The following is a 25,516-nucleotide window of genomic DNA, read 5'->3' as shown; positions in this document are numbered from 1 at the left end:
TTTGAGATCATCAAGGATTTCTATCTGTTCGCCAGGAAACTGACATATAAATTTATGTTTGATAGTGATAGATGCAAAAAACAGGTGGAAATGTCCAACCAAGGTATCAGGAAGGATTTCTCAGTTGCTCAATTTAGGGCTCTGGAGAGATCTGGTCCTTTTACTAGGAGAGAGTGAGGGCATTAATATGCAGGAAAATATTCCTGAATCTGATGAGGCCATTGGGCTTAGAGTCCAAATGACACAATATCAAAATGAAATTAAATCTTTAGGCAGTGTGGTTAAGAAAAAATCTACCCAATTTCCATCCCTACACACTAATTCCAACATCTGGGCGTTTCTTACCCAGACGACTAAAGAAATTGAGTCTTTGGCCTTTTATAAATAGAGTGGCCAAAATTTAAGCTTATCGCACAAGAATGCACTTAGGGATCTAAGCAAGAAGACCCACCTGGTGATCAAGCCCTCGACAAGGGCAGGAATGTAGTGATGAATGAACTTCAATATAGGAACATGTGCTGGGATATCCTCAAAAACAGAACATGGTACAAACCAATATCTGAGGATATCATTATTGGTTTTAACCAGCAGTTCAATGACGCCATACAGTCCGCCTTTTGCCGATGGCTTGATCACCAGGGAGATCTTTGAGGGCATTCAGGTCCCCTATCCTCGAACTCCGACATTTTACTCACTCCCAAAAACAAATAAAAACTTAAAAAAAAACCCCAGGACCTATAGTCTCTGGCATGGGATATAAGACCGAAAGAGCGAGCAAATTTGTTGATGAATACTTACGTCCATACATCACCACACTACCCTCCTATATTAAGGACACATTGGAACTTCTGAGAAACATGGATGTCTAAGTGTACCCTCTGGTTGCCTGCTGGTGGCGATCGATATTGAGGCTCTATACTCATCCATTCCACATAAACGTGGCATCGAAGTGATTGCTAAATTCCTAAGAGAAAGGGCCCCCCGGTCTACAGGCCTCAATGACTTTGTGCTACAATTATTGTCTCATATCCTCACCAAGAATGTCTTTTCTTTTGATGGGTCCCACTTCCTCCAGATACAGGGTGTTGCTATGGGTATGTGCTGTGCACCATCCTATGCAAACCTGTATCTGGGGGGTGAGAACGGGACCTGTATATCTAATGGAGAGCAGTGATGTCTCCTTTCATATGTGTTGCGGTGGTTTCGTTACATAGACAATATTCTGTTGCTATGGGCGGGACCACCCAAGGCATTGGATGACTTTTTGACTCTGTTGAGACACAATGATTACAACTTAAAATTTACTATGCATTCCAGTTCGACCTCCATTGCATATCTTGACATTACCATCTATATTGCGGGGGATGGCATGATTAATACATCACTGTATCGTAAAACCCACTGCAGGTATTACGATATTACATGCATCAAGCACACATCCCCAGTCATTAATTCATAGTATTCCCTTTGGGAAATACCTACGTTTGAGATGCAATTGTTCCAGTGATGTCGGTTTTCAACAGGAGGCAGACCTTCTATACGAACGACTGCTGACCAGGGGTTACAGTAAAACGTGCCTCAAAAAGGCCTTTAATAAAGCTTTGGCCAGACCTAGAAGCACTACCCTATTTTCAGGACCTAAAAAGACAGATTTCAATACAGGGAGGTTTATAACAACCTTTTCTGATGAACATCAAAAGATACGATCGATAATTCAAAAACATTGGCACATTTTGTCAGCAGATCCTATACCGACCAAATATCTGGGATCCAAACCTGAAATTACTTTTCAACGTTCGAGCTCCATCAAAGATCGCCTGGTATGTAGTCATTATCGGAAAACCGAGGACAGACTGAAGGACCAACAGGTACTTTTTAGATGTGCCACATGTGATTTCTGTGAGCTGTTGATTGTAGGGTCCTCTATCTCACTTGGAAATGGCCAAACTCGCCACCTACGACATCATATAACTTGTCAAACGAGGGGAGTGATCTATATTATTTTTTGCCAATGTGGAGCGTTCTACGTTGGGAAAACTATTAGACCATTCTGGAAAAGGATGAAGGACCATGTCTACTACACCACGAACGGGCTCCTCAACACCACCATTGGCCACCATATAGCTTTTAAACACAAATATGACCCACTGGTCTTTAAGTTTGCTGCCCTTGATCGTATCTATGAGTACCCCCGAGGAGGCAATTTCGATCAAAAAGTCCTCCAAAAAGGGGGACCCAGTGGGTATATAACCTGCAGGCTACTACATACCCGGGTCTTAACAATATGATGAGATTTCGACCTTTTTTAATAGTTCTTGCTAGGTATCCATCTCAGAGACTCTTATTTCTTACCCAGCTCATTACCCTCCCATATCCCTTTTTTTTTCCCCCTTCTCCCCCCTCTTCCCTTTCCCCTCCCCCCATTTTTGGACATCATCCCAATATCCTGTAAAATGTATAATACAATTTCTCTTCTTCCATTTTCACTTACAGTGTTTTTGACCCAATATAAAAGGATCCCATTGAGGGATAATAAAATATTTCATGGCTACAGTAATGTATCATATTTCTTTTTCATATATTTATATTGAATATATTATTATATATGATTCAATGTATTTCGGAACAATGCTTTTTAATTGATGAATGTATATGTTTAAAAAAAGTCTGTGTTCACATGTTTTATTATAGCATATACTGTCAGTTCTTCGGATTTTTCCTTGACAACGATGACACTTTCCATCCAAAGTACAAATGCCCCCTTATCCAGTTTTCCTGGTGTTTACTCTTATTTCCTTCATGCCTTGTGCGTGGCGTTGCTATTGTGAGCGGGACCTTCTATCTGCCTGTGGTTTGGTGCGTTCCTTGCCGTTGACAGCCTGTCCGACCATATGCACATGTCAAACTACGTGCCGCTTGTGCGCTTATCTATTTTATCGCGGCTGCGTCTCTTTCCATTTAACAATTTTGCGCCAGTGAGTGACGTCACTTCAAAGCGCTGCCACTCACATTGTTTGCCACGCTTTGATGTGGCTAGGGCGTAGAAATAGCCCACACTCTCTTCTCTAGAAGTAGTATTCTCTACTTCTGCATTGTTTCCATGCCTTCAAAGTCCAATTCAAGGCTACTCTTTGGGTACCCAAACCCCCTCGACCTATATGAATTGGTATAACATAAAACGCCACAATGGCAGAAAATTCATAATAAAGTGCATATAAATTTCAAACACGCTAGTTTGCACTGTGAATGACAATTAATTCTTAATGGCACCCCACACAACGGCACCTGTGGCACAAGTTTGCACATACCAAACTAAGTTGCTGTAGCAGCACGTTACTTGGTGCAGAGCAATTTTTAAAATAAGGGCTGGGGACTTCTTTACATGACAATTCCCTGCCCTTCACATCAAGATACACACCCCCCTCTTACAGCAGTGCCCTCAACTCCTCCTTCACCACTTTCAGCAGTGTTCTTTGACATCACCACCCCCCTCCCCAACAGTACTGTCCTCTGCACCCCTTTCACATCATCCCCAAATATTACTGTCGTCACCCCCCCCCACATTTGTTTCTTCACCCCCTGCATTATAGTTCATAGCCCCCCACATTGCTTTCATCTCCCCAAACTGCAGTCCTCGACCCCCCCCCATTACAATCCTTACCCCCCACACTGCAGTCCTCAAAACACACTACCATCCTCATCCTTCCCCAATGCAGTCCTCATCCCTCCACATTACCATCCTCACCTCCCCCATATTCAAATCCTCAGACCCCCACATTGCAATCCCCAGCCCCCCACATTATAATTCCTTACAGAGACCGATAGAAGGGCAGAAGACACAGCAGGTCTGGACGGAGGGCTGGTGATTGGTTGCTTGGACTGCCCTGCATTCTAGCAAGCACCTGCTTGTAACTCTGGAAGCCTCCCCACTCCATTCAGAACTGTCCAACATCCAGCTGTCAGCTCTGTGCTTATGACAGCAGTGATGACTGGAAGAGGCTCCTAAATGGCGGGAGCACATCGATCCAGATGGAACAGTGACTCGATCTGGAACGTGGTCCGCCATTTAGTGATGCCAGCTTTATAAAGAATGCATTCAAAAAGGCATTCTAGAATAAACTTCATATGTATAAAACAGCAGCTACAAGAGATGTGTAAACATATTAAAGAAGAAATCATACAGAAGCAAATTTGTCAAAATTAAATGGATTTTCATATCACTACATCATTCTGCTGAAAGCAAACCAGTCCAGCGAATGCGAGCCGTTAAGTCCTTACCAGGGTAGAGAGATGGTCTTCCCTCAATGATGCCAGGCACTTCGAGCACTAGATAACCACCACGTTTCTGCAGGCAGACACCACTCAGGCTCAACTCTTTCATTTCTCTCTCATTGTGGATATCCTCAAGCCAAAGCAAAGTTGACATCTTCTTTCGATATTTTGTTAAACAAAGGACCTGAAGACCAGGAACAGAATGTGGAGAACATTTTCAGATGCAACTACCGAATATGGCTTGACATTTTAAAAATTTCAAAACACTACAAATTGGGAAAAACACTAATTATTAAAAGATATTAAAAGGGAATGCATATTGCTTGTATATACCCACATTAAGACAAGGCATTTTCTTGCACTTTGTTTCTTGTAAAAATCTATTTTTTGCCAGAAAAGTACTTAGAACCCCAAACGCTTTTTTGAATTCCAATGAACAAAAAATAGGATTTTTATAACAGCTTACCTGTAAAATTTTTTTCTTGGAGTACATCATGGGACACAGAGCCTTAAGTAATGACTTAATGGGATCTCCCAAAGCTACTTGAGGGGAGGGAAACAACTCGCAGGGTACCCCCAGACTTGAGGACCTATACTGCTGCCTGCAGCACACTGTGCCAGAAGGCGATGTCCTCATACCTCCTTACATCCAGCTGATAAAATGTTGTGCATGTATGCACTGAAGACCAAGTTGCGGCCTTACAGATCTGAGCCATGGAAGCCTGATGACGTACTGCCCAAGAAGCACTAACCGCCCTGGTAGAGTGTGCCTTAACTTGAAAAGGGGGAATCTTACCCCTTAAATCATAAGTTTGAATTATAACTTGCCGAATCCACTTCGCGACAGTGGATTTCAATGCTGCCTGTCGTTTTTCAGGACCCTCTGGCAGAATAAATAAGACATCAGTCTTACGAATCTGAGCAGTTGCCTTTAAATAGATTTTCACTGCTCTCACCACATCAAGACAATGTAGTGACTTTTCTTCCCTGGAACATAGTTTTGGAAAAAACAATGGCAGAACAATATCTTGGTTCAGGTGAAAACCTGAAACCACTTTTGGCAAAAAGTCTGGACGAGAGCGTAACACCACTCTGTCCTCATAAAAAAATCAAATATGGCTCTTTACAAGAAAAAGCAGCCAATTCCGAAACCCTCCTTGCAGAGGATATAGCAATAAAAAATACCAACTTATTTGTCAAAAGGACTAAGGGAATATGTTGTATCGATTCAAATGGCTGTTTTTGTAACGCAGACAAAACGAAGTTCAAGTCCCAAGGGTTCAAGGGAGGTTTCACGGGAGGATTAAGCCGCATCCCCTCTTGCATAAAACCTCGGATTAAAGAATGTGTAGCAAGCGGTCTTTGAAATAAGATCGATAAAGCTGAGACTTGGCCTTTAATAGTACTCAAGGCCAATTTCATTTCTACCCCTAATTGTAGAAAGGCAAGAATTCTGCCTATGATATCTCCAAGGGTGCCAACCCTTGAATTCACACCAGGAAACATAAGCCCTCCAGACTCTATCATACAGTATATAGTTCTGGAAGCTGGCTTCCTTGCATTAATCAGGGCAGAGATAACTGACCCGGAGAGCCCACATTTCTTCAGAATGTGGGTTTTAATAGCCAAGCCGTTAAATTTAGAGACCGCAAGGTAGGATGGGATATCGGTCCCTGTGAGAGCAGATCTGGCCATAGTGGGAGGGACCATGGGCCCTCCTCTGCCATCTTTACGATTTCTGCATACCATGACCTTCTGGGCCATGCTGGTGCCACCAGATTTACCAGCTTTCTTTCCAGCTTGAACCTGCAAAGAAGCCGAGGCAGCAACTGAATAGGGGGAAATGCATAGATCAGTGAGAACTGATCCCACGGGGTCACCAACGCATCTGTTCCGCATGCGAGTGGATCCCTTGTTCGGTCCACAAACTTGACTAACTTCATGTTGAACCTGGACGCTAGAAGATCTATGTCTGGAGTCCCCATCTTTGGCAAACAGCCCGAAATATGTCGGGGTGAAGAGACCATTCCTCTGGGAATAACTGCTGGCGACTTAAGTAGTCCGTCTGCCAATTCTCTACTCCCGGAATGAAGACTGCCGATAAGGCACGGAACATTCCTTTCTGCCCAAGTTAGAATATGGTTCACCTCTCTCTGCGCTGAGAGACTCTTGGTGCCCCCTTGTGATCGATATAGGCCACAGCTGTGGCATTGTCGGATTGGCTCCTGACAGCACAATCCCGTAACCTGAAAGTCCAGGCCTTTAGAGCCAGGCGCACTGCCCGAATCTCTAGGATATTGATGGGCAAGGTTCTTTCGGCTCTTGACCACTGTCCCTGGACAGTTGTCTTCTCTAGTACTGCTCCCCAGACTGAAAGGCTGGCATCTGTCGTTACCACTTTCCAGATAACTGGTTTGAAGGATTTTCTTTTCAGCAGATTCTGAGTTAGTAACCACCAATTGAGGCTTTGTGACACCCTTGGGGACAGCCGCATTGGCAAGTCTAAAGCTTGAATCGTTTTGTTCCAAGCGGACAGGATACTGTTTTGCAACAGTCTTGAATGGAACTGGGCATAGGGAACTGCTTCGAATGAAGCCACCATGGTTCCTAGTAACCTCATGCACAGGCGAATGGAGGGATCGCCTTTTGACCTGACCATCCGCACCAGCTTTCTTATGGAGCTGATCCTGTAGCAAGAACACCTTTTCCTGGGCTGTGTCTATGATCAGACCCAAGTACTCCAGTCTTTAGCAGTATTAAGGAAGATTTCTCTAGGTTGAGAATCCAACCCAAACTTTCCAGGTAACTGGTTGTAATGCGTGCGCTTTACTCCAAACGAGCCACCGACTGGTCTATTAGCAACAGATCGTCTAGGTACGCTACGACTGTTATGCCCTGTGCCCTTAACCTGGCTAGAGGTGGGGCCAGCACCTTTGTGAACACCCGGGGTGCTGTGGCTAGCCCGAAGGGCAGGGCTACAAACTGGAAATGCTGCTGTTCTAACTCGAACCGCAGAAACTTTTGGTGAGCAGGAAATATAGGGACATGCAGGTATGCATCCCTGATGTCGATTAATGCCAGAAGTTCTCCTCCTAGAAGGATAGAAACTAGTGACCTGATCGTCTCCATGCGAAAGGAGTGGATCTTCAGGAATTGATTTAGATTTTTTAGATCTAGAATGGGTCTGATATCTCCATTTGGTTTTGGTACCATAAAAAGATTTGAATAAAACCCCAGACCTTGCTCTTTTGTGGGGATCTGTATGATCACCCCTTGAGATATTAATTGGTCTAGTACCTGAAACAGTGATTGTCTTTTCTCTGGATCTTTGGGAACGCTTGACCTCAGGAAACAAGACAGTGGAGTGTCCCGAAATTCCAGCTTGTACCCCAGCGTTACCGTGGAGATGACCCATCTGTCCTGAATTTCCTCTTGCCAGACTTCTGAAAACTGCAGAAGTCTTCCCCCCACCTTGGTGAGGGGTGTTGCCTCTTCACGATGAGGCTTTAGGATTTTGCTTTGCAGGTTTCCGACCCCAGGACTTCTTTTGAGTCTGGGTCTGACCCGGAGGTTTTCCTCTAGAGTCTGATGGCGGAGGCCGTCGCCACTGCCTAGAGGCAGAAGCCCCTGGCGCAGGGGAAAGAGCCCGTTTAAATGAAGGGCGTTTATACTTTCTTTTGACTGGTAAAAGAGTACTTTACCCACTAGAAATTGTTTGGATACATTTGTCCAAATCTTCTCCAAATAGTCACTCCCCATGAAAAGGGAACCCAGTTAGGAGGATTTTACATGGTGCTTCAGCTGACCAATTTAACCACAGGATTCTACGCATATGTACAAGCATAAGCGTAAGGCGAGACGCCTGGTGAATAGAATCTTTAATGACATCTATGGCAAAGCATAATGCTTTTGGTAGTCCAGGCAATCCCGAGCTTGTTGCACAAGAACCTCTTTAAGGGCCTGTCTAAATTGGTCCTTTAGGGATTGACAGACGCCTATTGCAGGGACTGCAGGCTGAGTAACGGCACCTGCCAAGGAAAAAGTAGATTTTAACAGGGATTCTAACTTTTTATCTGTTGGAGCATTTGTGCATTGTCTACAGAACAAGTTAGGCTTTTATTCACACTGGAAATCGCAGCGTCAACTGCTGGTACTTTCCATCTCTTGGTGAATTTCTCATCCATGGGCTAGAGAACTGAAAATCTCTTAGGAGGGAGAAAATGCTTATCCGGGTGATCCCATTCAGCAAAAACAAGCTGTTCTAGTAATGCATGGACAGGAAACGCATGCGAAGGCTTTTAAGGAACCCAAGGAAGAAACCAAGCTTTCAGGAGACTTTGTTAGAGGCAACATGAAAGTGGAACGAACCATCTCCGTAAGAGTTTGTATCAGCAATTTCTCAGATTGTGAGGCTGAAAAAGGTTCATCTACAGTTGTTTCCTCTACAGAGGAATCATCAGTTTGTTTTTCCTCCTGATCGACTGAGGATAACAGCTCATCCTGAGCCCACTGTTCCCCTTGCAAAGGTTCTGAAGTGGGGGAGGGGGATCTAGCACGCTTCCTATCCATTTGAATGGAGGATGCGATTAAAGCCACTAATCTTCCTTCCAGACCCTGTGGGGTGGAGGAAAGGACATCTTCAGTCATGTATACAGGGTCTGAGATGCAAGAAGCAGTTGCACCATCAATTTGTTCACCCTGGCTTGCCATAACTGGTAATTCAGGCGAGGATGACAGCGTGGAAATGCGACTCGAGATTCTAGTGCCTGGGGGTGAAACCTTTAGTACTTTTTTTGGTCTTTGTGGTGTCTTTTTTGGTAGGCATAGTCCTAAGCACAAAAACAGAGGCACTATACAATTGCACTTAATCGCTGAATATAGTCATGACAAATAAGTCTGCTATAAAGTTCAGCCTAGTGCTGGGAAAAAAAGTGTCCTTCCTGTATCAGGAATGCCAGCTTGCAACCCTCATGTTTCCCACAGCTCCTGTGTCCCTGTGTGCAGGCTGCTTGTTTCCTCGTCAGCCGAGGAGAGACTGTCACAGCTGTAGTTTTATCTGTTTTTGCCTGCCGTGCGTCCCAGTGGACTTTCACGGCACTGCGCTTAGGCCCCGCCCCCTCCGAAAAAAAATTCCGCCTCTTTTCATTTAAAAATATTCCCGCGCTTGTGCGCGGTGCTTTCGGGTCTACAGACCCAACACGAGGGGGGGGGGGTGCAGAGTCCTGTTTAGCAGCAGGCACACAACAGTAACAGCAGTTAACAGTAACAATAGTTATTAGCAGTACCAGCGGGACCTCCGCACACCCCCCGCAGCGGAGCGGGGGGGGGTAATGTTAGGGGGGTACACCGCTGATGTCCCCCTAACCCTCCGGTCCCTTCAGGGGGGAGAAAAGAAAACATTTGGCAGATTTTTTAGCTGAGAGGAATTCCGCCCACACACAGACTGACTGAGATTTACAGTGAAGACAACAGATTAAGGTGTGTGCATAGACTCCCTCTAGTGGAGAATTAAGGCATGACAACATTTTTTTTCCCTAATACAAGAATACATAGGTGGTTTTAGTTTAGTTTCTTCTCTTACCTTACCTTACCTTATCCCCGCCGCAGGATTTGCTGAATTAACAGACAATCCAACCTTCAGCCTTCACGGCGGGCTGCAATTAGCAAACCTTCAAGGACCGGGTCCCTAGATATCGGGGTTTCAACTCCCTTGGACCTATAAAGCACCCCACCAGGAAAGGTTTAGGTAATGTAGCAAGACCTAAGCCCTGGGTTCCCGGGGTCCAGCCCTACAAAGAGGCGTTACAGGCAAAAACCTTGTGCTTCGGATACGAGGCCCCAGGTACCATCCACTTAGGCCTCAGTGGCACTTTGGATGGATCTGGTCTATGGAGGCTATTTAAATCCAGCATGGATCCCTACTGGAGCTCCTAAGAGCACATCATCACTCGTGACCAACATCTTAGACACTGGCGAAAAAACTGATGTGCTCCTGGAAGGAGGAGGGGTTATATAGGGAGTGAACTTCCTGGATTGGGTATACCAGTGTCCATCACCTGAAGGTGGCCTATAACCCATTAATTACTGAAAGCTCTGTGTCCCATGATGTACGATAAAGAAAATATAATTCCCGATTGGTAAAATATAAAAGATGATGTGACTCCAAGTACAGTGAGGGGAAAAAAGTATTTGATCCCCCCCCCCTGATTTTGTACGTTTGCCCACTGACAAAGAAATGATCAGTCTATAATTTTAATGGTAGGCTTATTTTAACAGTGAGAGACAGAATGACAAACAATATCCAAAAAAAACGCATTTCAAAAAAGGTATAAATTGATTTGCATTTTAATGAGTGAAATAAGTATTTGATCCCCTATCAAAATCGGCAAGATTTCTGGCTCCCAGGTGTCTTCTATGCAGGTGACGGGCTGAGATTAGGAGCACTCTCTTAAAGGAAGTGCTCCTAATCTCAGTTTGTTACCTGTATAAAAGACACCTGTCCACAGAAACAATCAGATTCCAATCTCTACCATGGCCAAGGCCAAAGAGCTATCCAAGGATGTCAGGGAAAAGATTGTAGTCCTAAACAAGGCTGGAATTGGGCTACAAGACCATCACCAAGCTTCTTGGTGAGAGGGTGACAACAGTTGGTGCGATTATTCGCAAATGGAAGAAACACAAAATAACTGTCAATCTCCCTCGCTCTGGGCCTCCGTGCAAGATATTACCTCGTGGAGTTTCAATGAGGAATCAGCCCAGAACTACATGGGAGAATCTGGTCAATGATCTCAAGGCAGCTGGGAACCAAGTGACCAAGAAAACAATTGGTAACACACTACGCCATGAAGGACTCAAATCTTGCAGCGCCCGCATAGTCCCCCTGCTCAAGAAAGCACATGTACAGGCTCGTCTGAAGTTTGTTATCGAACATCTGAATGATTCAGAGGTGAACTGGGTGGAAGTGTTGTGGTCAGATGGGACCAAAATCTAGCTCTTTGGCATCAACTCGACGTGTTTGGAGGAGGAGGAATGCTGCCTATGACCCCAAGAACACCATCCACACCGTCAAACAAGGTGGATACATTATGCTTTGGGGGTGCAGGACAATTTCACTGCAACAAAAGGGACAATGGATGGGGCCATGTATCGTCAAATCTTGGGTGAGAACCTCCTTCCCTCAGCCAGGCCATTGAAAATGGTTCGTGGATGGGTATTCCAGCATGACGATGATCCAAAACATATGGCCAAGGCAACAAAGGAGTGGCTCAAGAAGAAGCACATTATGGTTCTGGAGTAGCCTAGCTAGTTTACAAACCTTAATCCCATAGAAAATATGTGGAGAGAGCTGAACCAAACGTGAGCATCGAAACCTTAAAGACTTGGAGAGGATCCGCAAAGAGGAGTGGGACAACATCCCATCTGCGACGTGTGCAAACCTGGTGGCTAACTATAAGAAATGTCTGACCTCTGATTGCCAACAAGAGTTTTGCTACCAAGTACCAAGTCATATTTTGCGATGAGGTCAAATATTTATTTCACTCATTAAAATGCAAATCAATTTATAACTTTTTTTGAAATGCGTTTTTCTGGATTTTTGTTGTTGTTCTGTCTCTCACTGTTAAAATAAACCTACCAATAAAATTATAGACTGATCATTTTTTTGTCAGTAGGAAAAGGTACAAAATCAGCTGGGGATCAAATACTTTTCCCTCACTGTAAATAGATACCAAAGATGTCATGCTTTAAAATTGTGCATGCCCATGCAACAGTGACACAAAGTGTAAAACAATATATAGGCGATACTTTAAAAGCCTTTACAGGTTACCACTTTAGATTTATACAGGAGGTCTGGTGGATTATTGCCCACAACCTGATGTTCACGGCGATACATCATGTGTGTGACGATTGCGGTTTGCGCATTTGCGTGACCGAGGCGTGTGTACTCCTTTGCGTGCAAGCACGGGGGAGCTTTAAAATGTATTTTTTTTTTCTATTTTATTTTTTAAAATATTTTTACACTGTCACTTTTATATTTTCTTTTTTCCTTGACCACTTTTATTGTTATTACAGGGACTCTATATGGAGAGATCTGGGGTCTATTAGACCCCAGATGCTGCCTTTGCACTTAAAAGCATTTGATCACACCAAGATCAATATGATCAAATGCTATTCATTTTTAAAAATGTCACTGTTTACATCTGAGGAAACTGCTAGTGATGTATGCGCATTGCTTCTGGTTTCCTATATCATAGACGCGATTAGAGCCCTTTCGGTCTCTGATTACCTCTGTGATTAACTGGCAAAAGCACCGGCTGGCCACTCAGGCCTCTGGTGAAACGGGAGAGTCCAATAAAGCCGTTTTTACAAGAAAGCTGACCATTGGCTCTAGAAAACAATAGGCATCATCCCAGTATAACCACTCAAACTCCAGCAACGTGCTGGAGCTGAAGTGGACACTGTATATATATTTTTTGTCAGGTAAATCTAAAATATTGTATATGTATCAATGTAAAGGTGAACACTTTAAAAGAGAACTTTTTATTATTATTAATGTTAACCTAATGGAAGATGAGGGATATCATAGCTATTATTAGAAAACAATGAAGATGATTCAAGTAATCAGAAGACTTTTACATAACATTTCCCATTCATAACTGAGGTGTATGTAGGGTAAGGGACACTAAATCTATATCTACACCAACACTATCCACTACTACACTGCAAATAAATGGCAAGTACTTATTCACCAAGTACGGCATAAATATGCATCTGTCCTGTGTGCGGAACTAGTTCTAGCACACCCCACTGATATTTCCCATGCCTCTGTTAAAGTCCAAGCACACTGTACTTACATACTCCTGTAGAACTAAAGAGGCCACAATATACTAACAATTTCCACACATTAAATGAACATTACTGTTTTCACTTTATCCCAACCAGTAGTGTTTTCAATTTTAAATTTCACCCAAACATATTCAAGTTGTACATTATATATTCTGGAAAAAGTTAAGATGCTATTGCAATTAGTGTCCCAATAGGGAAGATGTACACTAATTTTCTATGCAGGTGGCACCCTGTGTCAGAGTGAAACTGGGTCTCACGTGGACAGGAAGTTAAAGAAAATCACCTCAATAAGGTCACAGACAGCAATACAATCTAGCAGAGAATTTTTCTAAAGCTATTCAAAATGAAAACGAAATGCAAGGTTGGAGTGCAACTTTAGGCTGGCCATACATGGTTTGAAATCTCTGCCGGTTCAGCAAGAGCTGGCCGAGATTCGAAACATGTATGGGCAGGCTGAATGTACCAAGTTGATCAATCGATCAACTTGTTCACAACCAGCCTGCTGGATTTACTTGTGATTATCGCTTGTGGCTGCAATAATCACGGTCTTCTCCAGGTGGGGACAGCTTCCCCCGTTCATTCTTTTTAATGGCCCAAATAAATTAATAATCTGGCCAATGAAATAAATCCCCGATTGCTTGACACACCTGAACATGTTTAAGCATGTTTGAAAAACCCAGTTTTAGGTGAATTTTTAACTGTGCCTTTGCTCTGCCCTGTGTGCATGAGGCCTAAGCCTGAAAGTACATTCAACTGAATAAGATCTGCAGAAGATCCTGAAGCATTTGCCGACCAGTTTGTTGGTTGCCTTGGCGATGTTACTTCGATCAAAGGAAAGTTGCAGGATGGTAAAAAAATCTACGAGGTAACTGAATGATTATTTATCATTCAATTAGGCTACATTCACACCTGTGTGTTTCTGGCCGACAGGGAGCAGACATAAGAAAATCACCAAAGGGGGATTAGCTACGGGAGGCAGCCCCTTTGAAAGCAATGGAATGCTTCTGACTTTCACAGCTAATTGCAGCCAATCGCATATAATCGCTATGTGGCAGCTAACTGCACGTGATTGGCCCTGGAGTCTGACGCAGACTGTCTAGCCTTTAGGCACATTTGCACATGTTTTTCGGCATGTCTAGCATATTTTTTTTGCCAAAACACACCTCTCCTGAACTCACAAGTATTTGTTTCTGCCTCTAAAGGCCTGTGTGTGCATGGACATATAGGCCAATTTAGAGGGGCAATTTAACGCATTGTGTACATGAAGCCATAAAGTGACAATGCAATATAAATCATTACAATGTGACAAAACTAAACCAAAGTCCCAAAAATCCAACAAAAGTGAATCTTCTTTAAACATTGAAAATGTATATACTTATATAATACCTATATAATATACAAGATAAATATACACTCACATAAAACTAGTGCACATTATCACTATACGAAACTATCCTGTAGCTCACTATGGTCTCCTTTTAATCCTCCACTCCATGAGAAGGCGAGTGAGTTTCCAGTTACTGTATTGGTGAAGGTGATCGTGCATGTCGGGAGAGAAAAAGTTTTATTTTAAAACACGGCTTTAGGCACAACTTTAACTCTGCTTTTCTCCTGCCAGGAGAAAGGCATTGAGGGGAGCTGAGAAAATGCTCAGTGTGCGTGAGTCCCAAAGGAGTAATAATGGACAGTATGGAACGTTTTTACTATGTTTGAAGGAAAATTACACTTTGGTTTAGTTTTCCCGCATTGTATGGATTTATATTGCAATATGAATATAACTTGTTATAAGTTAACCACTAAAGGGACCGACCACAGTCGTCATACGGCGGTACTTTGAAGGAGGATATCGTTATGGCAGCAGCCACGATCCAGTGCCCTCCGCCACTTACCAGAGCCGTGGGCAGCAGCGGAGATGATCGCGTCTGTCCCCTGCCTGGGTATGGAGACGAGTGAGGGGAAGATGGCCCCCATCCGTCTCCATATCACTGCAGGGCGGAAGCGACGTCAAAACGTAACTTCTGCCCATAGCTCTTAAAGGGACATTTTTTTTTTTCATATTTTTAAATGACAATTTTTTTTTTTTTCTTTTTATTGCATTTTAATGTAAATATGAGATCTGAGGTCTTTTTGACCCCAGATCTCATATTTAAGGGGTCCTGCCATGCTTTTTTCTATTACAAGGGATGTTTACATTCCTTGTAATATGAAGAAAAGTGACACTTTTTTTTTTTTTTTAACAGTGTAAAAATGTATCAAAAAAGTAAAATAAATAATAAGAAAAAAACATTTTTAAACGCCCTGTCCCGACGAGCTCGCGCGCAGAAGCAAACGCATACGTGAGTAGCGCCCGCATATGAAAACAGTGTTCAAACCACACATGTGAGGTATCACCGCGATCGGTAGAGCGAGAGCAATAATTCTAGCCTCCTCTGGAACTTAAAACATGCAACCTGTAGAATTTTTTAAACATTGCCTATGGAGATTTTTAAAGGTAAAAGTTGGTCGCCATTCCACGAGTGGGCGCAATTTTGAAGCGTAACATGTTGGGTATCAATTTACTCGGCTTAACATTATCTTTCATAATATAAAAAAAAATTGGGCTAACTTTACTGTTGTCCTATTTTTTCCTTGTCAAAAGAAGTTTATTGAGTATACAATGTTATAAAGATACATAAAGTAAATTTACAAGGATCTATAAAGTAAGCTCATTGTTTTACAGTAGGGTTTATATAGGTAAATATCATGAAATTTCAAATATTAAACATTGGGTTCACGTAAACCTAAATTAAAGATATACATCATTTCCTTAGTTACTTTTGTAGGTATTTAAATGATTTATACCTACTATACATATTGTTTACAAGTAGAGTGTATATAGGTCAAATAAATTCTGATAATGAGCTTTAATCATAAGGTGGAGAAAAGGAAAGAGAAAGAAGAAAAAGGGTTGAAAGGTAGAGGTATGGTCCACAAGGTTGTTCCGCTCGTCAGTTTATTATTCTTTTTAGTTCTCTTTGAAGCCTTAGAATGGGTGTCTCTGTAAGTCATTTAATCTGTTACCATGGCAACAGGACAGAGTCATTGAAGTTTGACAGGAACTGTTGTTTTATCCAAGGATGCCAAAGTTTTTCAAATTTTGGAATTTGATTTTGATCGATGGCTACCATCTTAGCATGGGACATTGTATTATTCATTCTGTGAATTGTTTCTGTTAGTACCAATGTAGGAGATTTCCATGCCTTGGCCACTGTTTGTTTTGCAGCCGTTATTAGTTGGATCATAAGTTTGAATTGAGAGAGTGTTAACCATTCCGGTTTTAGATTAAGTAAAGTTAAATATGGATCTGGTTGTATTATTTTTTAAAATATTTTAGATGCAATCACGAAGACTTCCTTCCAGAAGGTTTGGATTACTGGGCACGTCCACCATATGTGTAAATATGTGCCTATTTCTGGGCATCCTCGAAAACAAAGAGCTGAGGTATTAGGTGAATATTTTGCCACTCTAGCGGGTACAAGGTACCAGCGAGTTAGGACTTTATAATTTGTCTCCAGTGCTAAGATGTTGGGTGAAGATGACTTAGATGTGAGCCATATGTTAGACCAGTCCGTGTCTTCTAAAGTTCGTCCCAGGTCCTCGTCCTCCTCCCACCTCTGAACGTAAGAGGGTCTATTAAGATTTGCTACTCCATATAATTGATTATAAAGTGATGAAATTGTACCTTTAGCAAATGGATCTTTTGTACAGATTGATTCAAAAATGGATAATTGGGATAATGGTGTATCCCCCTTTAGGAATGGTGTATAGAAATTTTTGATTTGGAGATATCTAAATATCTCAGAGTTTGGTAGATCATATTTTTCTCTAAGCGATGGGAATGAAAGGAATGATTTAGATGCTATGAAGTCATTTAGTGTCTGAATGCCTGATGTTGTCCAAGCTTTAAAAGAATTTGGGTAGATCCATGCCGGATAAAAGGCCGGATTTCTGATAAAAGAAAGGAGAGGATTTGTGTGGAGATTGTAACTGATATTTGGTTTTTAGTTTATCCCAGAGAGATAAGAAGTGTTTAGTTATGGGATTATGAATTTTAAAGCGGTCTTTAGGATCAAGCCATAATAAACTTGATATTAATAGTGGGTCATTTTCTGAAGCCTCTATAAATACCCATAATGGGATTTTCTGTTTTGCATGGTATTTGGACAGACTGGCCAAATGTGCTGCTCTGTAGTAGTTAGTAAAATTAGGGTATCCCAGGCCTCCTTTATTTTTGGGAAGATGTAGTGTGTGTATAGGTATACGTGGTTTAGAAGAGCCCCATATAAACGAAGTTGCTCTTTTTTGTACTATTCTCAAAAAATAGGAAGGAATTGGAATAGGGAGGACTCTGAATAGATAAAGCAATTTGGGTAGAATAGTCATTTTGATTGCATTAATCTTCCCTATCCAGGATAAAGGAAGTTGCGACCATTGTTTTATTAGATTTGTGATCTGTCTTAATACAGGAGGATAATTGGTTGAGAATAAGTCAGAATGAGATGAATTCCAAGATATGGGATTGATTTTTCTGCCCATGTGAATGGGAGTGCAGCCCTAGCCGGGATCAATTCCATGTTTGTGAGTGAAATATTAAGCACTAGGCATTTCTTAGGATTAATCATAAGGCCGGATAGGGCTGCAAATCCATCAAGAGCTGGTATTAAGTTAGGACCAGAGACCTGTGGTGATGATAGAAAAAGTAATATATCGTCTGCAAATATACATAATTTGTGTGTAATACCTCCTACTTCAATGCCAGTTATAGTTTGATTTGTTCTGATGTATTGGGCCATGGGTTCGAGTATAAGGGCAAATAATAAGGGAGATAATGGGCAACCCTGTCGGGTACCTCTTTCGATATTAAAGGCTTCAGATTTGTATCCAGCATATTTTATATAGGCTTTGGGTTTATTATATAATGCTTTGATCCATGTTAAAAAGTGGGGTCCAAAACCCCATTTTTGTAATGAATATTGCATATATTGCCAGGATACTGTGTCAAATGCCCTCTTAATATCGAGAGATAGAAAACATAAAGGGATTTTCCGTTTTTTAGCAATATGTGCCAATAACACTGCCCTGCGTATATTATCGCCTGCCTGTCTATTTGGCATGAAGCCTACTTGATCTCTATGTATTAATTTTCCTATAATGCTATTGAGGCGTTTTGCTATTATTTTTGCTAATAATTTAATATCGAGGTTTAACAGAGAGATAGGCCGATAATTCACACAGGAAGTATCATCAGAAAGGGGTTTTGGGATCATACAAACAATTGCCATTAGTGTTTCTTGCCGAAAAGAATGTCCATCTAGAAGTTTGTTAAAAGTTTCAGTGAGAATGGGAGAGAGTATTTCTGAGAATGTTTTATAGTATAAAGCCGAGTAGCCGTCTGGGCCTGGTCTTTTGTTAAGTTTTAGGTCTTTTATGGCGTTAGCAACTTCATCTATAGTTATAGGCTCATCCAAACTGCTTTTTTGATTCTGAGATAACTCAGGTAAGGTTATTTTTGAGAAGAAGGATTCAGCCTCTGTAGGATTAAATTCATTGTTTGTCTTGTATAAAGTTGCGAGATGTGAGTGAAATTTATGGACTATTTTAACTGGATTACAAGTGTAAACATTTTTTGATAATTTCAAACGTATTGGTTTGAAAGATTTGTTAGTTGAATTTAATGCCCGAGCCAAATATGTACCTGGTTTGTTTGTATTCATGTAGAAATTGTGTTTGGAGCGTTTGAGGGATTTATCAACTGACTCAGTGAGAAATAGATCGTATTCCAATCTAGATTTTTCCAGATGAGATTTTGTACTCTGAGATGGATTATCTTGAAATGATATGTAGGCTGCATTAAAATTGAGTTCTAGTTTTTTTGCTAGATTTTTGCGTTCCCGTTTAAATAGTGCCATTTGTCTTTGTATTGTACCAGGCAAGACAGGCTTATGAGCTTCCCACAGTGTTATTGGGGAGATGTCTGTTGTATTATTAATTGATATGTATTCCTTTAAAGCTTGTTCAATGGCCATCTGATGTAGTGGGTGTTTGAGCATTATGTCCGGTAAGTACCACGTTGGGTCATGCGCTTTTCGTATGGCTGAGGCTATAGTAGTGTATACTGCATTATGGTCAGACCACGGAATCGGAATTATATCTGATGCAATAATTTCTGGTATCATTCCTATTGTTAGAAAAATATGATCTATTCTGGTGAAGGTTTGATGAGGGTGCGAGAAATAAGTGAATTTCTTTTTCATTGGGTTACTTTCTCTCCATGAATCTACCAGATTGTATTTGGAAAGAAGTTGAGAAAAAGGTAATCTAGAGGTTATTTTGGATGGTGTAAAAGGTGATTTATCTAGAAATGGGAGGAGGACCTGGTTCGAATCCCCACACATTATCACTGTTCCTATTTTGTGTGTATTAATCACTTGTAATATATGTGAGAGGAATGGTGTAGGTTGTTTGTTAGGAGCGTAGTAGGAAATCACCGTGATTGCTGTATCCATTATATAACCCATGAGTATCAGGTATCTACCTTCTGGGTCTTTAATTTCTGATAAGGTGAATGGTGTGGATCGGTGAAATGCAATTAGAGTTCCCCTTTGCTTGGTACAGGCAGAAGCCGTGTAAATTTGTTGATAAAAAGGAGAAATATATTTTGGAGTAGAATCTTTGGTGAAGTGTGTTTCTTGGAGGCATACTATGTGAGCCTTCTTGTTATGGAAAGTACGGAAGGCTTTGGTCCTTTTTTGAGGGACATTTATTCCCTGAACATTCAGGGAAAGTACCGTATTTATCGGCGTATAACACGCGCCGGCGTATAACACGCACCCCAAGTTTAGGAGAGAATTTTAAGGAAAAAAACTTTTAGGAGGGAAGTTTAAGGAAAAGAAACTTACATTAAAATGCCCATCAATGCAGCCTCATCAGTGTTCATCTGCAGCCTTTTCAGTGTCATTGCAGCCTTTTCAGTGTCAGTGCAGCCTTGTCAGTGCAGCTTTGCCCCAGTGCAGCCTTGTCAATGCAGCCTTGTCCCCAGTGCAGCCTTGTCCCCAGTGCAGCCTTGTCCCCAGTGCAGCCTTGTCAATGCAGCCTTGTCCCCAGTGCAGCCTTATCAATGCAGCCTTGTCCCCAGTGCAGCCTTATCAATGCAGCCTTGTCCCCAGTGCAGCCTTATCAATGCAGCCTTGTCCCCAGTGCAGCCTTATCAATGCAGCCTTGTCCCCAGTGCAGCCTTGTCCCTGCAGCCTTGTCCCCAGTGCAGCCTAGTGTCCATGCCTCCTGCCGCTGCCGCCATACACATAGAAGTAGTTTTAAATATGGCGCCGCGGAGTTCGGAGAGACTCGGCGCCGGCGGAAGTGAACGAACGCCGCCGAGATACACATAGCCGAGGGTTCTCGGCTCTTTCCGGCGCCGCTCACAGTCCCGCCCAGTCCCGCCCTATGATGGACATAACACAGGTCCAATGGCGGGACCTGGGCGTGACAGTGAGCGGCGCCGGAAAGAGCCGAATACACCCGACTATGTGTATCTCGGCTCTGTGATTTCGGCGGCGCTCGTTCAGCACCGCCGAGTCCTTCTGAAGTCCGCGGCGCCATATTTGAAACTACTCGCTATGTAAATGTCGGCGGCGATCGCCGACATTCACATAGCGATAGCGGGGATCGGCGTATAACACGCACCCACGACTTTCCCCTGATTTTAAGGGGAAAAAAGTGCGTGTTATACGCCGATAAATACGGTATATTCAGTGGTGCCATGGCAATAGATCAAATAGTTTTGACTTACTTTTTGTTATGCAGAGCTGACTGCGCACATCAACCTGTGTGGACTGAAGAGATGAATAGATAGAAAAGAAACAAGTGAATTCTGGAGTAAAGAGTAAACAAAAAACATATGAGATTAGATGATACATTGTATAAATTATTTTTTGCAAGTGATCACAATTTACCCGTGAAAGAGAATAAATATCTCTCTCAGGGAAATAAGTGCCTTCGTCACACTCCCACATAATATGGTTGGGAGAATGAGGAGGGCTAATGGGGGTACACGGATCTTCCGCTTACAGGAGAGAAGTGCTATGTCAAAAGACATCAAAATGATGTTTCATTAATTGGAGTGCAGAATATAGTTTTTGTTGAAATTATTTATTCCAGGGTGGTTGTATATGGTTAGTCTTGCCCTAGGCCAGGGATATGCAATTAGCGGACCTCCAGCTGTTGCAGAACTACAAATCCCATGAGGCATAGCAAGACTCTGACAGCCACAAGCATGACAGCCAGAGGCAAAGGCATGATGGGACTTGTAGTTTTGCAACAGCTGGAGGTCCGTTAATTGCATATCCCTGCCCTAGGCTAAATAATTCAGTTAGAAAGGTACTGTTAATAACTTTGGTATTGATGAAGATAGTTTGAATTATTTTGGGATTTTAACCCTTTTAGAGTAAACAATTACATATTTTATTCATATGTAACTGTTTAGATATGTTAACTCATAAAATTGAGGTTGTATTGCTTCAGATTAGAATAAACAAAAACATAATTCTAGGAACTAGTTAGGTAATAATATATTTGTTTTAAGAAAAGAAAGAAAAAGCTTCCATTACTTCTGGATTATTGGACATATTTGTCCTAAAAAGTAATAAATCTATTGTTATTACCTGATAATATATAACTGAACATGAATTTCCTTATTTCACTTATATATTCTAAGGCTATATGAATCAGAAGTAATAAGAAATATAACTGGAATGTAACATGATCCCACACAGTGTGTGACTATCAGAATGCAGTTACATTCAGTTATAAATACAGGTTTTTTATAGAGAACCATCTCTTAGTATAATAAATGAAGAGATATCAGGAATTAGGATGTCAGTCCATTGAATCTTCTTGGTCCATGGATGATGTGGCATAACGGCCTCTTTTGTGAGAATGATGATTCCCATTTTGTTCTGAAATTTTCTGGGTGCTGCCTGAAGGTGAAGATGATGCCATTCTTCTGCGTGTGGGAGTGTTGCTGCTTGTGGGTTCTGTCAGATTTAATTTTAAAAGGGTTTGTTGTAGTTCATCTGCTGATCTGCTTCTGTAAATTGTACCTTGGTAGTTAAATCTGACTGAAAAGGGGAAGCCCCATTGATACATAATGTTGTGGCGTTGCAGTTCCATTAGTTGGGGTTTCATGGATCGTCTTTTAGTAATAGTAAGTTGGGATAGGTCAGCAAAAATTAGATAATTGTGTCCTTGAAAATTAAGTTCCTTTTTTTCTCTTGCAGCAATTAGTATTTGTTCTTTCGTTCTGTAATAATTAAATTTTGTGATTATATCACGTGGGGGTCCATCTTTCTTTTTGGCTGTGAGGGCTCTGTGTACTCTGTCCAGTTCTAAACGTTCAATAGGGATATCTGGCTTTAGTTCTTGTAATAGAGCAGTAATAGTAGATTGCAGGTCTGTCACAGTTTCAGGTATTCCCCTTATGCGCAAGTTTGAACGTCTGGCTCTATTTTCGTAATCTTCGAGCTTAGTTTGAAGTATTAAATTCTCTTTTTTTAATTGTTCCAATTCTGTTATATTTTCTTGGGTTGTAATTTCAATTTCATCCATTTTTATTTCTAAGGCTGCGGTGCGGTTTCCCAGCTCTCTTATTTCTTTGGTTAGGCTTTTTGTTATTTGGTCTGAGGTTTGTTTTAAAGCCTTATGAAGCATCTTTTCAAATTGTAGTAATATTACTGGGGATGCTGAGGAGGCTTGTGGAGAAGTTTGTGAGAGGATTTGTTCTGTATCTGACTCAGATGGAGAGTCTTGCTGTGACATTTTCTGTCTGTGAGAGCGCCCTGATGCTGTATCTTGTGAGGTGACTGGAGCTGCTTCAGCTGCAGTGAGTGCCTGTGAGCTCTTTGTGAGGTGATTTTTATTTCTGCCACGGTTTCCTCCCAGTACCATATTTCCTGCCCAAACTTTCACAGTTTGTTCCCTGGGGCAAAAAGGTTCAAATGGATACCTTTTGAGCCTGCAGGCTCCGCTTTGTCCTTCTCTTCTCTCCTCAGCGGTGTGGAGCTCTAACAATGCATGTCTGCTCCGCTAGGCTCCGCCTCCTGCCCCCCCCTATTTTTTAATTTAAAAAAGTGTATTTTTTCCCCAAAAAAGTGCGCTTGTTCAAGACCGCTGCGCAAATACAGTGTGACAGAAAGTATTGCAACGACTGCCATTTTATTCTCTAGGGTGTTAGAACCCCCTAACTTTATACTTTTTTTTTTTTTAAAAGTCATTTTCTAGCAAAAAAAACAAAACTGCTTTTAACTTGTAAACAACAAACCTCAGAAAGAGGCTCAGTCCTTAAAGCGGGGGTCCACCTATCGGTTTTGTTTTTTTTGAGTTAATTCACAAACTTTTCTTCTCAGCATTACATACTCACATATTGTGTGTAATATGTCCGCCTGTGTCAGATTTCGTCGGAAAGAATAACTTATATTATTCACTGCAGGCGGTTTCCATCTTCATTGTGGGCATTTGAAGCCCACAAGCATTTATTTCCTGGATGTGGTGAATGCTGTGCTCCCAGCATTCACCGCTCATTCTCGCACATGCTCAGTGGCATCCTGGGAAACCTGAGACTAGCTCCCAGGAGTCTGGGAGAGGCTAGAAACACGCCTACTCCCACGGGAGGAGAACCAGGAAGTGCAAAGAAGAATAGAAAAATAAAAAGGTAATTACGGCGATTTAAATTTTTTTAAACGGCATGTCAGCATCTAGGCAAGGAAGAGAATACATACAGATATTGTTCAAAATTTGGGTGGAATCCCGCTTTAAGTGGTTAAATGTGTTGCATCATTGATACAAAGTATATATTTAATTTTCTAAATACATTTCCCAATATTGAACCTGGACTGCCATTTAGCTGCCCTCCTCCTGTAAGAATGCTACATCCTGTGCAGACTTTATTTCCCTGCCTAATATTGGTGTCATCAACAAACACTGAAAATTACCTCCTAAATCCAACCACTATGCCCGTGGTGGTCAACCTGAAAATTATAGGAGGGCTTCAAGTGAGACTCTTGATGCTTTCAGAAGGCCAGACAAGAACAGTGCATTTTCATATACTGAGCCAAGTTATTAAGCCTTATAACAATAAATAGGATATAAATGTGCCTAAACGTCCATAAATTTCAGTCCTCCATTTTTTTTACAGACTATGGCAATGAAGAGGCTGGAGTATAATAACCCCAGCATTGTGTCAGTGGATGCAATAATAACGCTCAGCAATAGTGTCAGTAGCTGCAATAACCCTCCCGCATTAGTGTCAGTGGACACAATAATAATCTTCCACTAGTGATGTCAGTGGAACCCTTAACCTTGGTGTCAGTGAGAACAAAAACTCTCAACATGGGTGTCAGTGAGTACAAATAACAACCCTCAACATTGAGATCAGTGGACACAATAATAATCCCCATCATTGTTGTCAGTTGCAGCAAAAAAAAAAAACATCACTGGTGTCAGCAGATGATGGTGCATAAAGGTAAAGACGGCATTGGCTCCCTCTACTGTCAATCACAGCTAGTGAGCCAATGAGGAGAGAGCAGGGGTGGGACCCAGTTATGCTCAGTGTCTGAATGGACAGACAGAACAGTAGCTCGGGAGTGAGCCTCCTTATGTGTGCCCATGGCAAGCTGCTTGCTGTGGGGGCACTCAGCAGGAGGGAGGGTGCAGAAATGCCATCGGGGACCACTGATAACCTTAGGCCATTCAGAGCAAGAATCATTAACCACTACTCTCTGGTAGTTTGGTCTTTTAGCCAGTTTCCTATCCATTTACAAACTGATTTTTCCAAGCCTGTAGACTTGACCTTACACATTAGCTGTGTGTGGGGAACCAAGTAAAATTTTTGCAAAATCCAGGTATACCACATTCACAGTCACTCCTTTGTCTAAGGTTTTCCTTACCTCCTCATAAAAAGAAATCTGATTTGTTCTTCTGTCTTTCATGAATCCATGCGGTCTGTTGCTTAAAATATTTTTTTCTAGCAAGAACGCATCTAGGTAGTCTTTTATTAAACTCTCCAGCATCTTCCCAACTATAGAAGTTAAATGAATTACTGTGTAAAGACTTTGATCCCTTTTTAACCACTTGCCGACCACCTGCCGTCGTTATACGTCAGCTATTTAAAGTGGAATATCGTTGTTATGGCAGCAGCTAGCTGCCATAACCCCGGTATCTACTTGTTCAGCGGGCGGTCGACTTTGATAGAAGTGGTCTCAGCGGCTGATTCCCTGCAAGATCACTTTTATCGGTGGCGGGAGAGAGGCCCCCATCCCGCCGTGCTCCGGTGCCCTCCGCAGCTTACTGTAGCCCACGGCAGCAGCGG

At 42.0% G+C, this 25,516-nt stretch overlaps 1 protein-coding gene across 1 annotated transcript in view; it reads right to left on the bottom strand.

The window, feature by feature from the left end:
- Positions 1 to 25,516, bottom strand: part of MOV10L1 (Mov10 like RNA helicase 1) — a 286,876-nt gene that overhangs the window by 95,807 nt on the left and 165,553 nt on the right. The window contains exon 10 of the mRNA XM_073619737.1: positions 4,279 to 4,456. Within this exon, the coding sequence (XP_073475838.1) occupies positions 4,279 to 4,456 (178 nt within the window). The remainder of the gene's footprint in view (positions 1 to 4,278; positions 4,457 to 25,516) is intronic.

Source organism: Aquarana catesbeiana, linkage group LG03 (assembly GCF_042186555.1).
Source record: "Aquarana catesbeiana isolate 2022-GZ linkage group LG03, ASM4218655v1, whole genome shotgun sequence".
NCBI lineage: Eukaryota > Metazoa > Chordata > Amphibia > Anura > Ranidae > Aquarana > Aquarana catesbeiana.
This window is presented reverse-complemented; position numbering and strand designations above follow the sequence as displayed.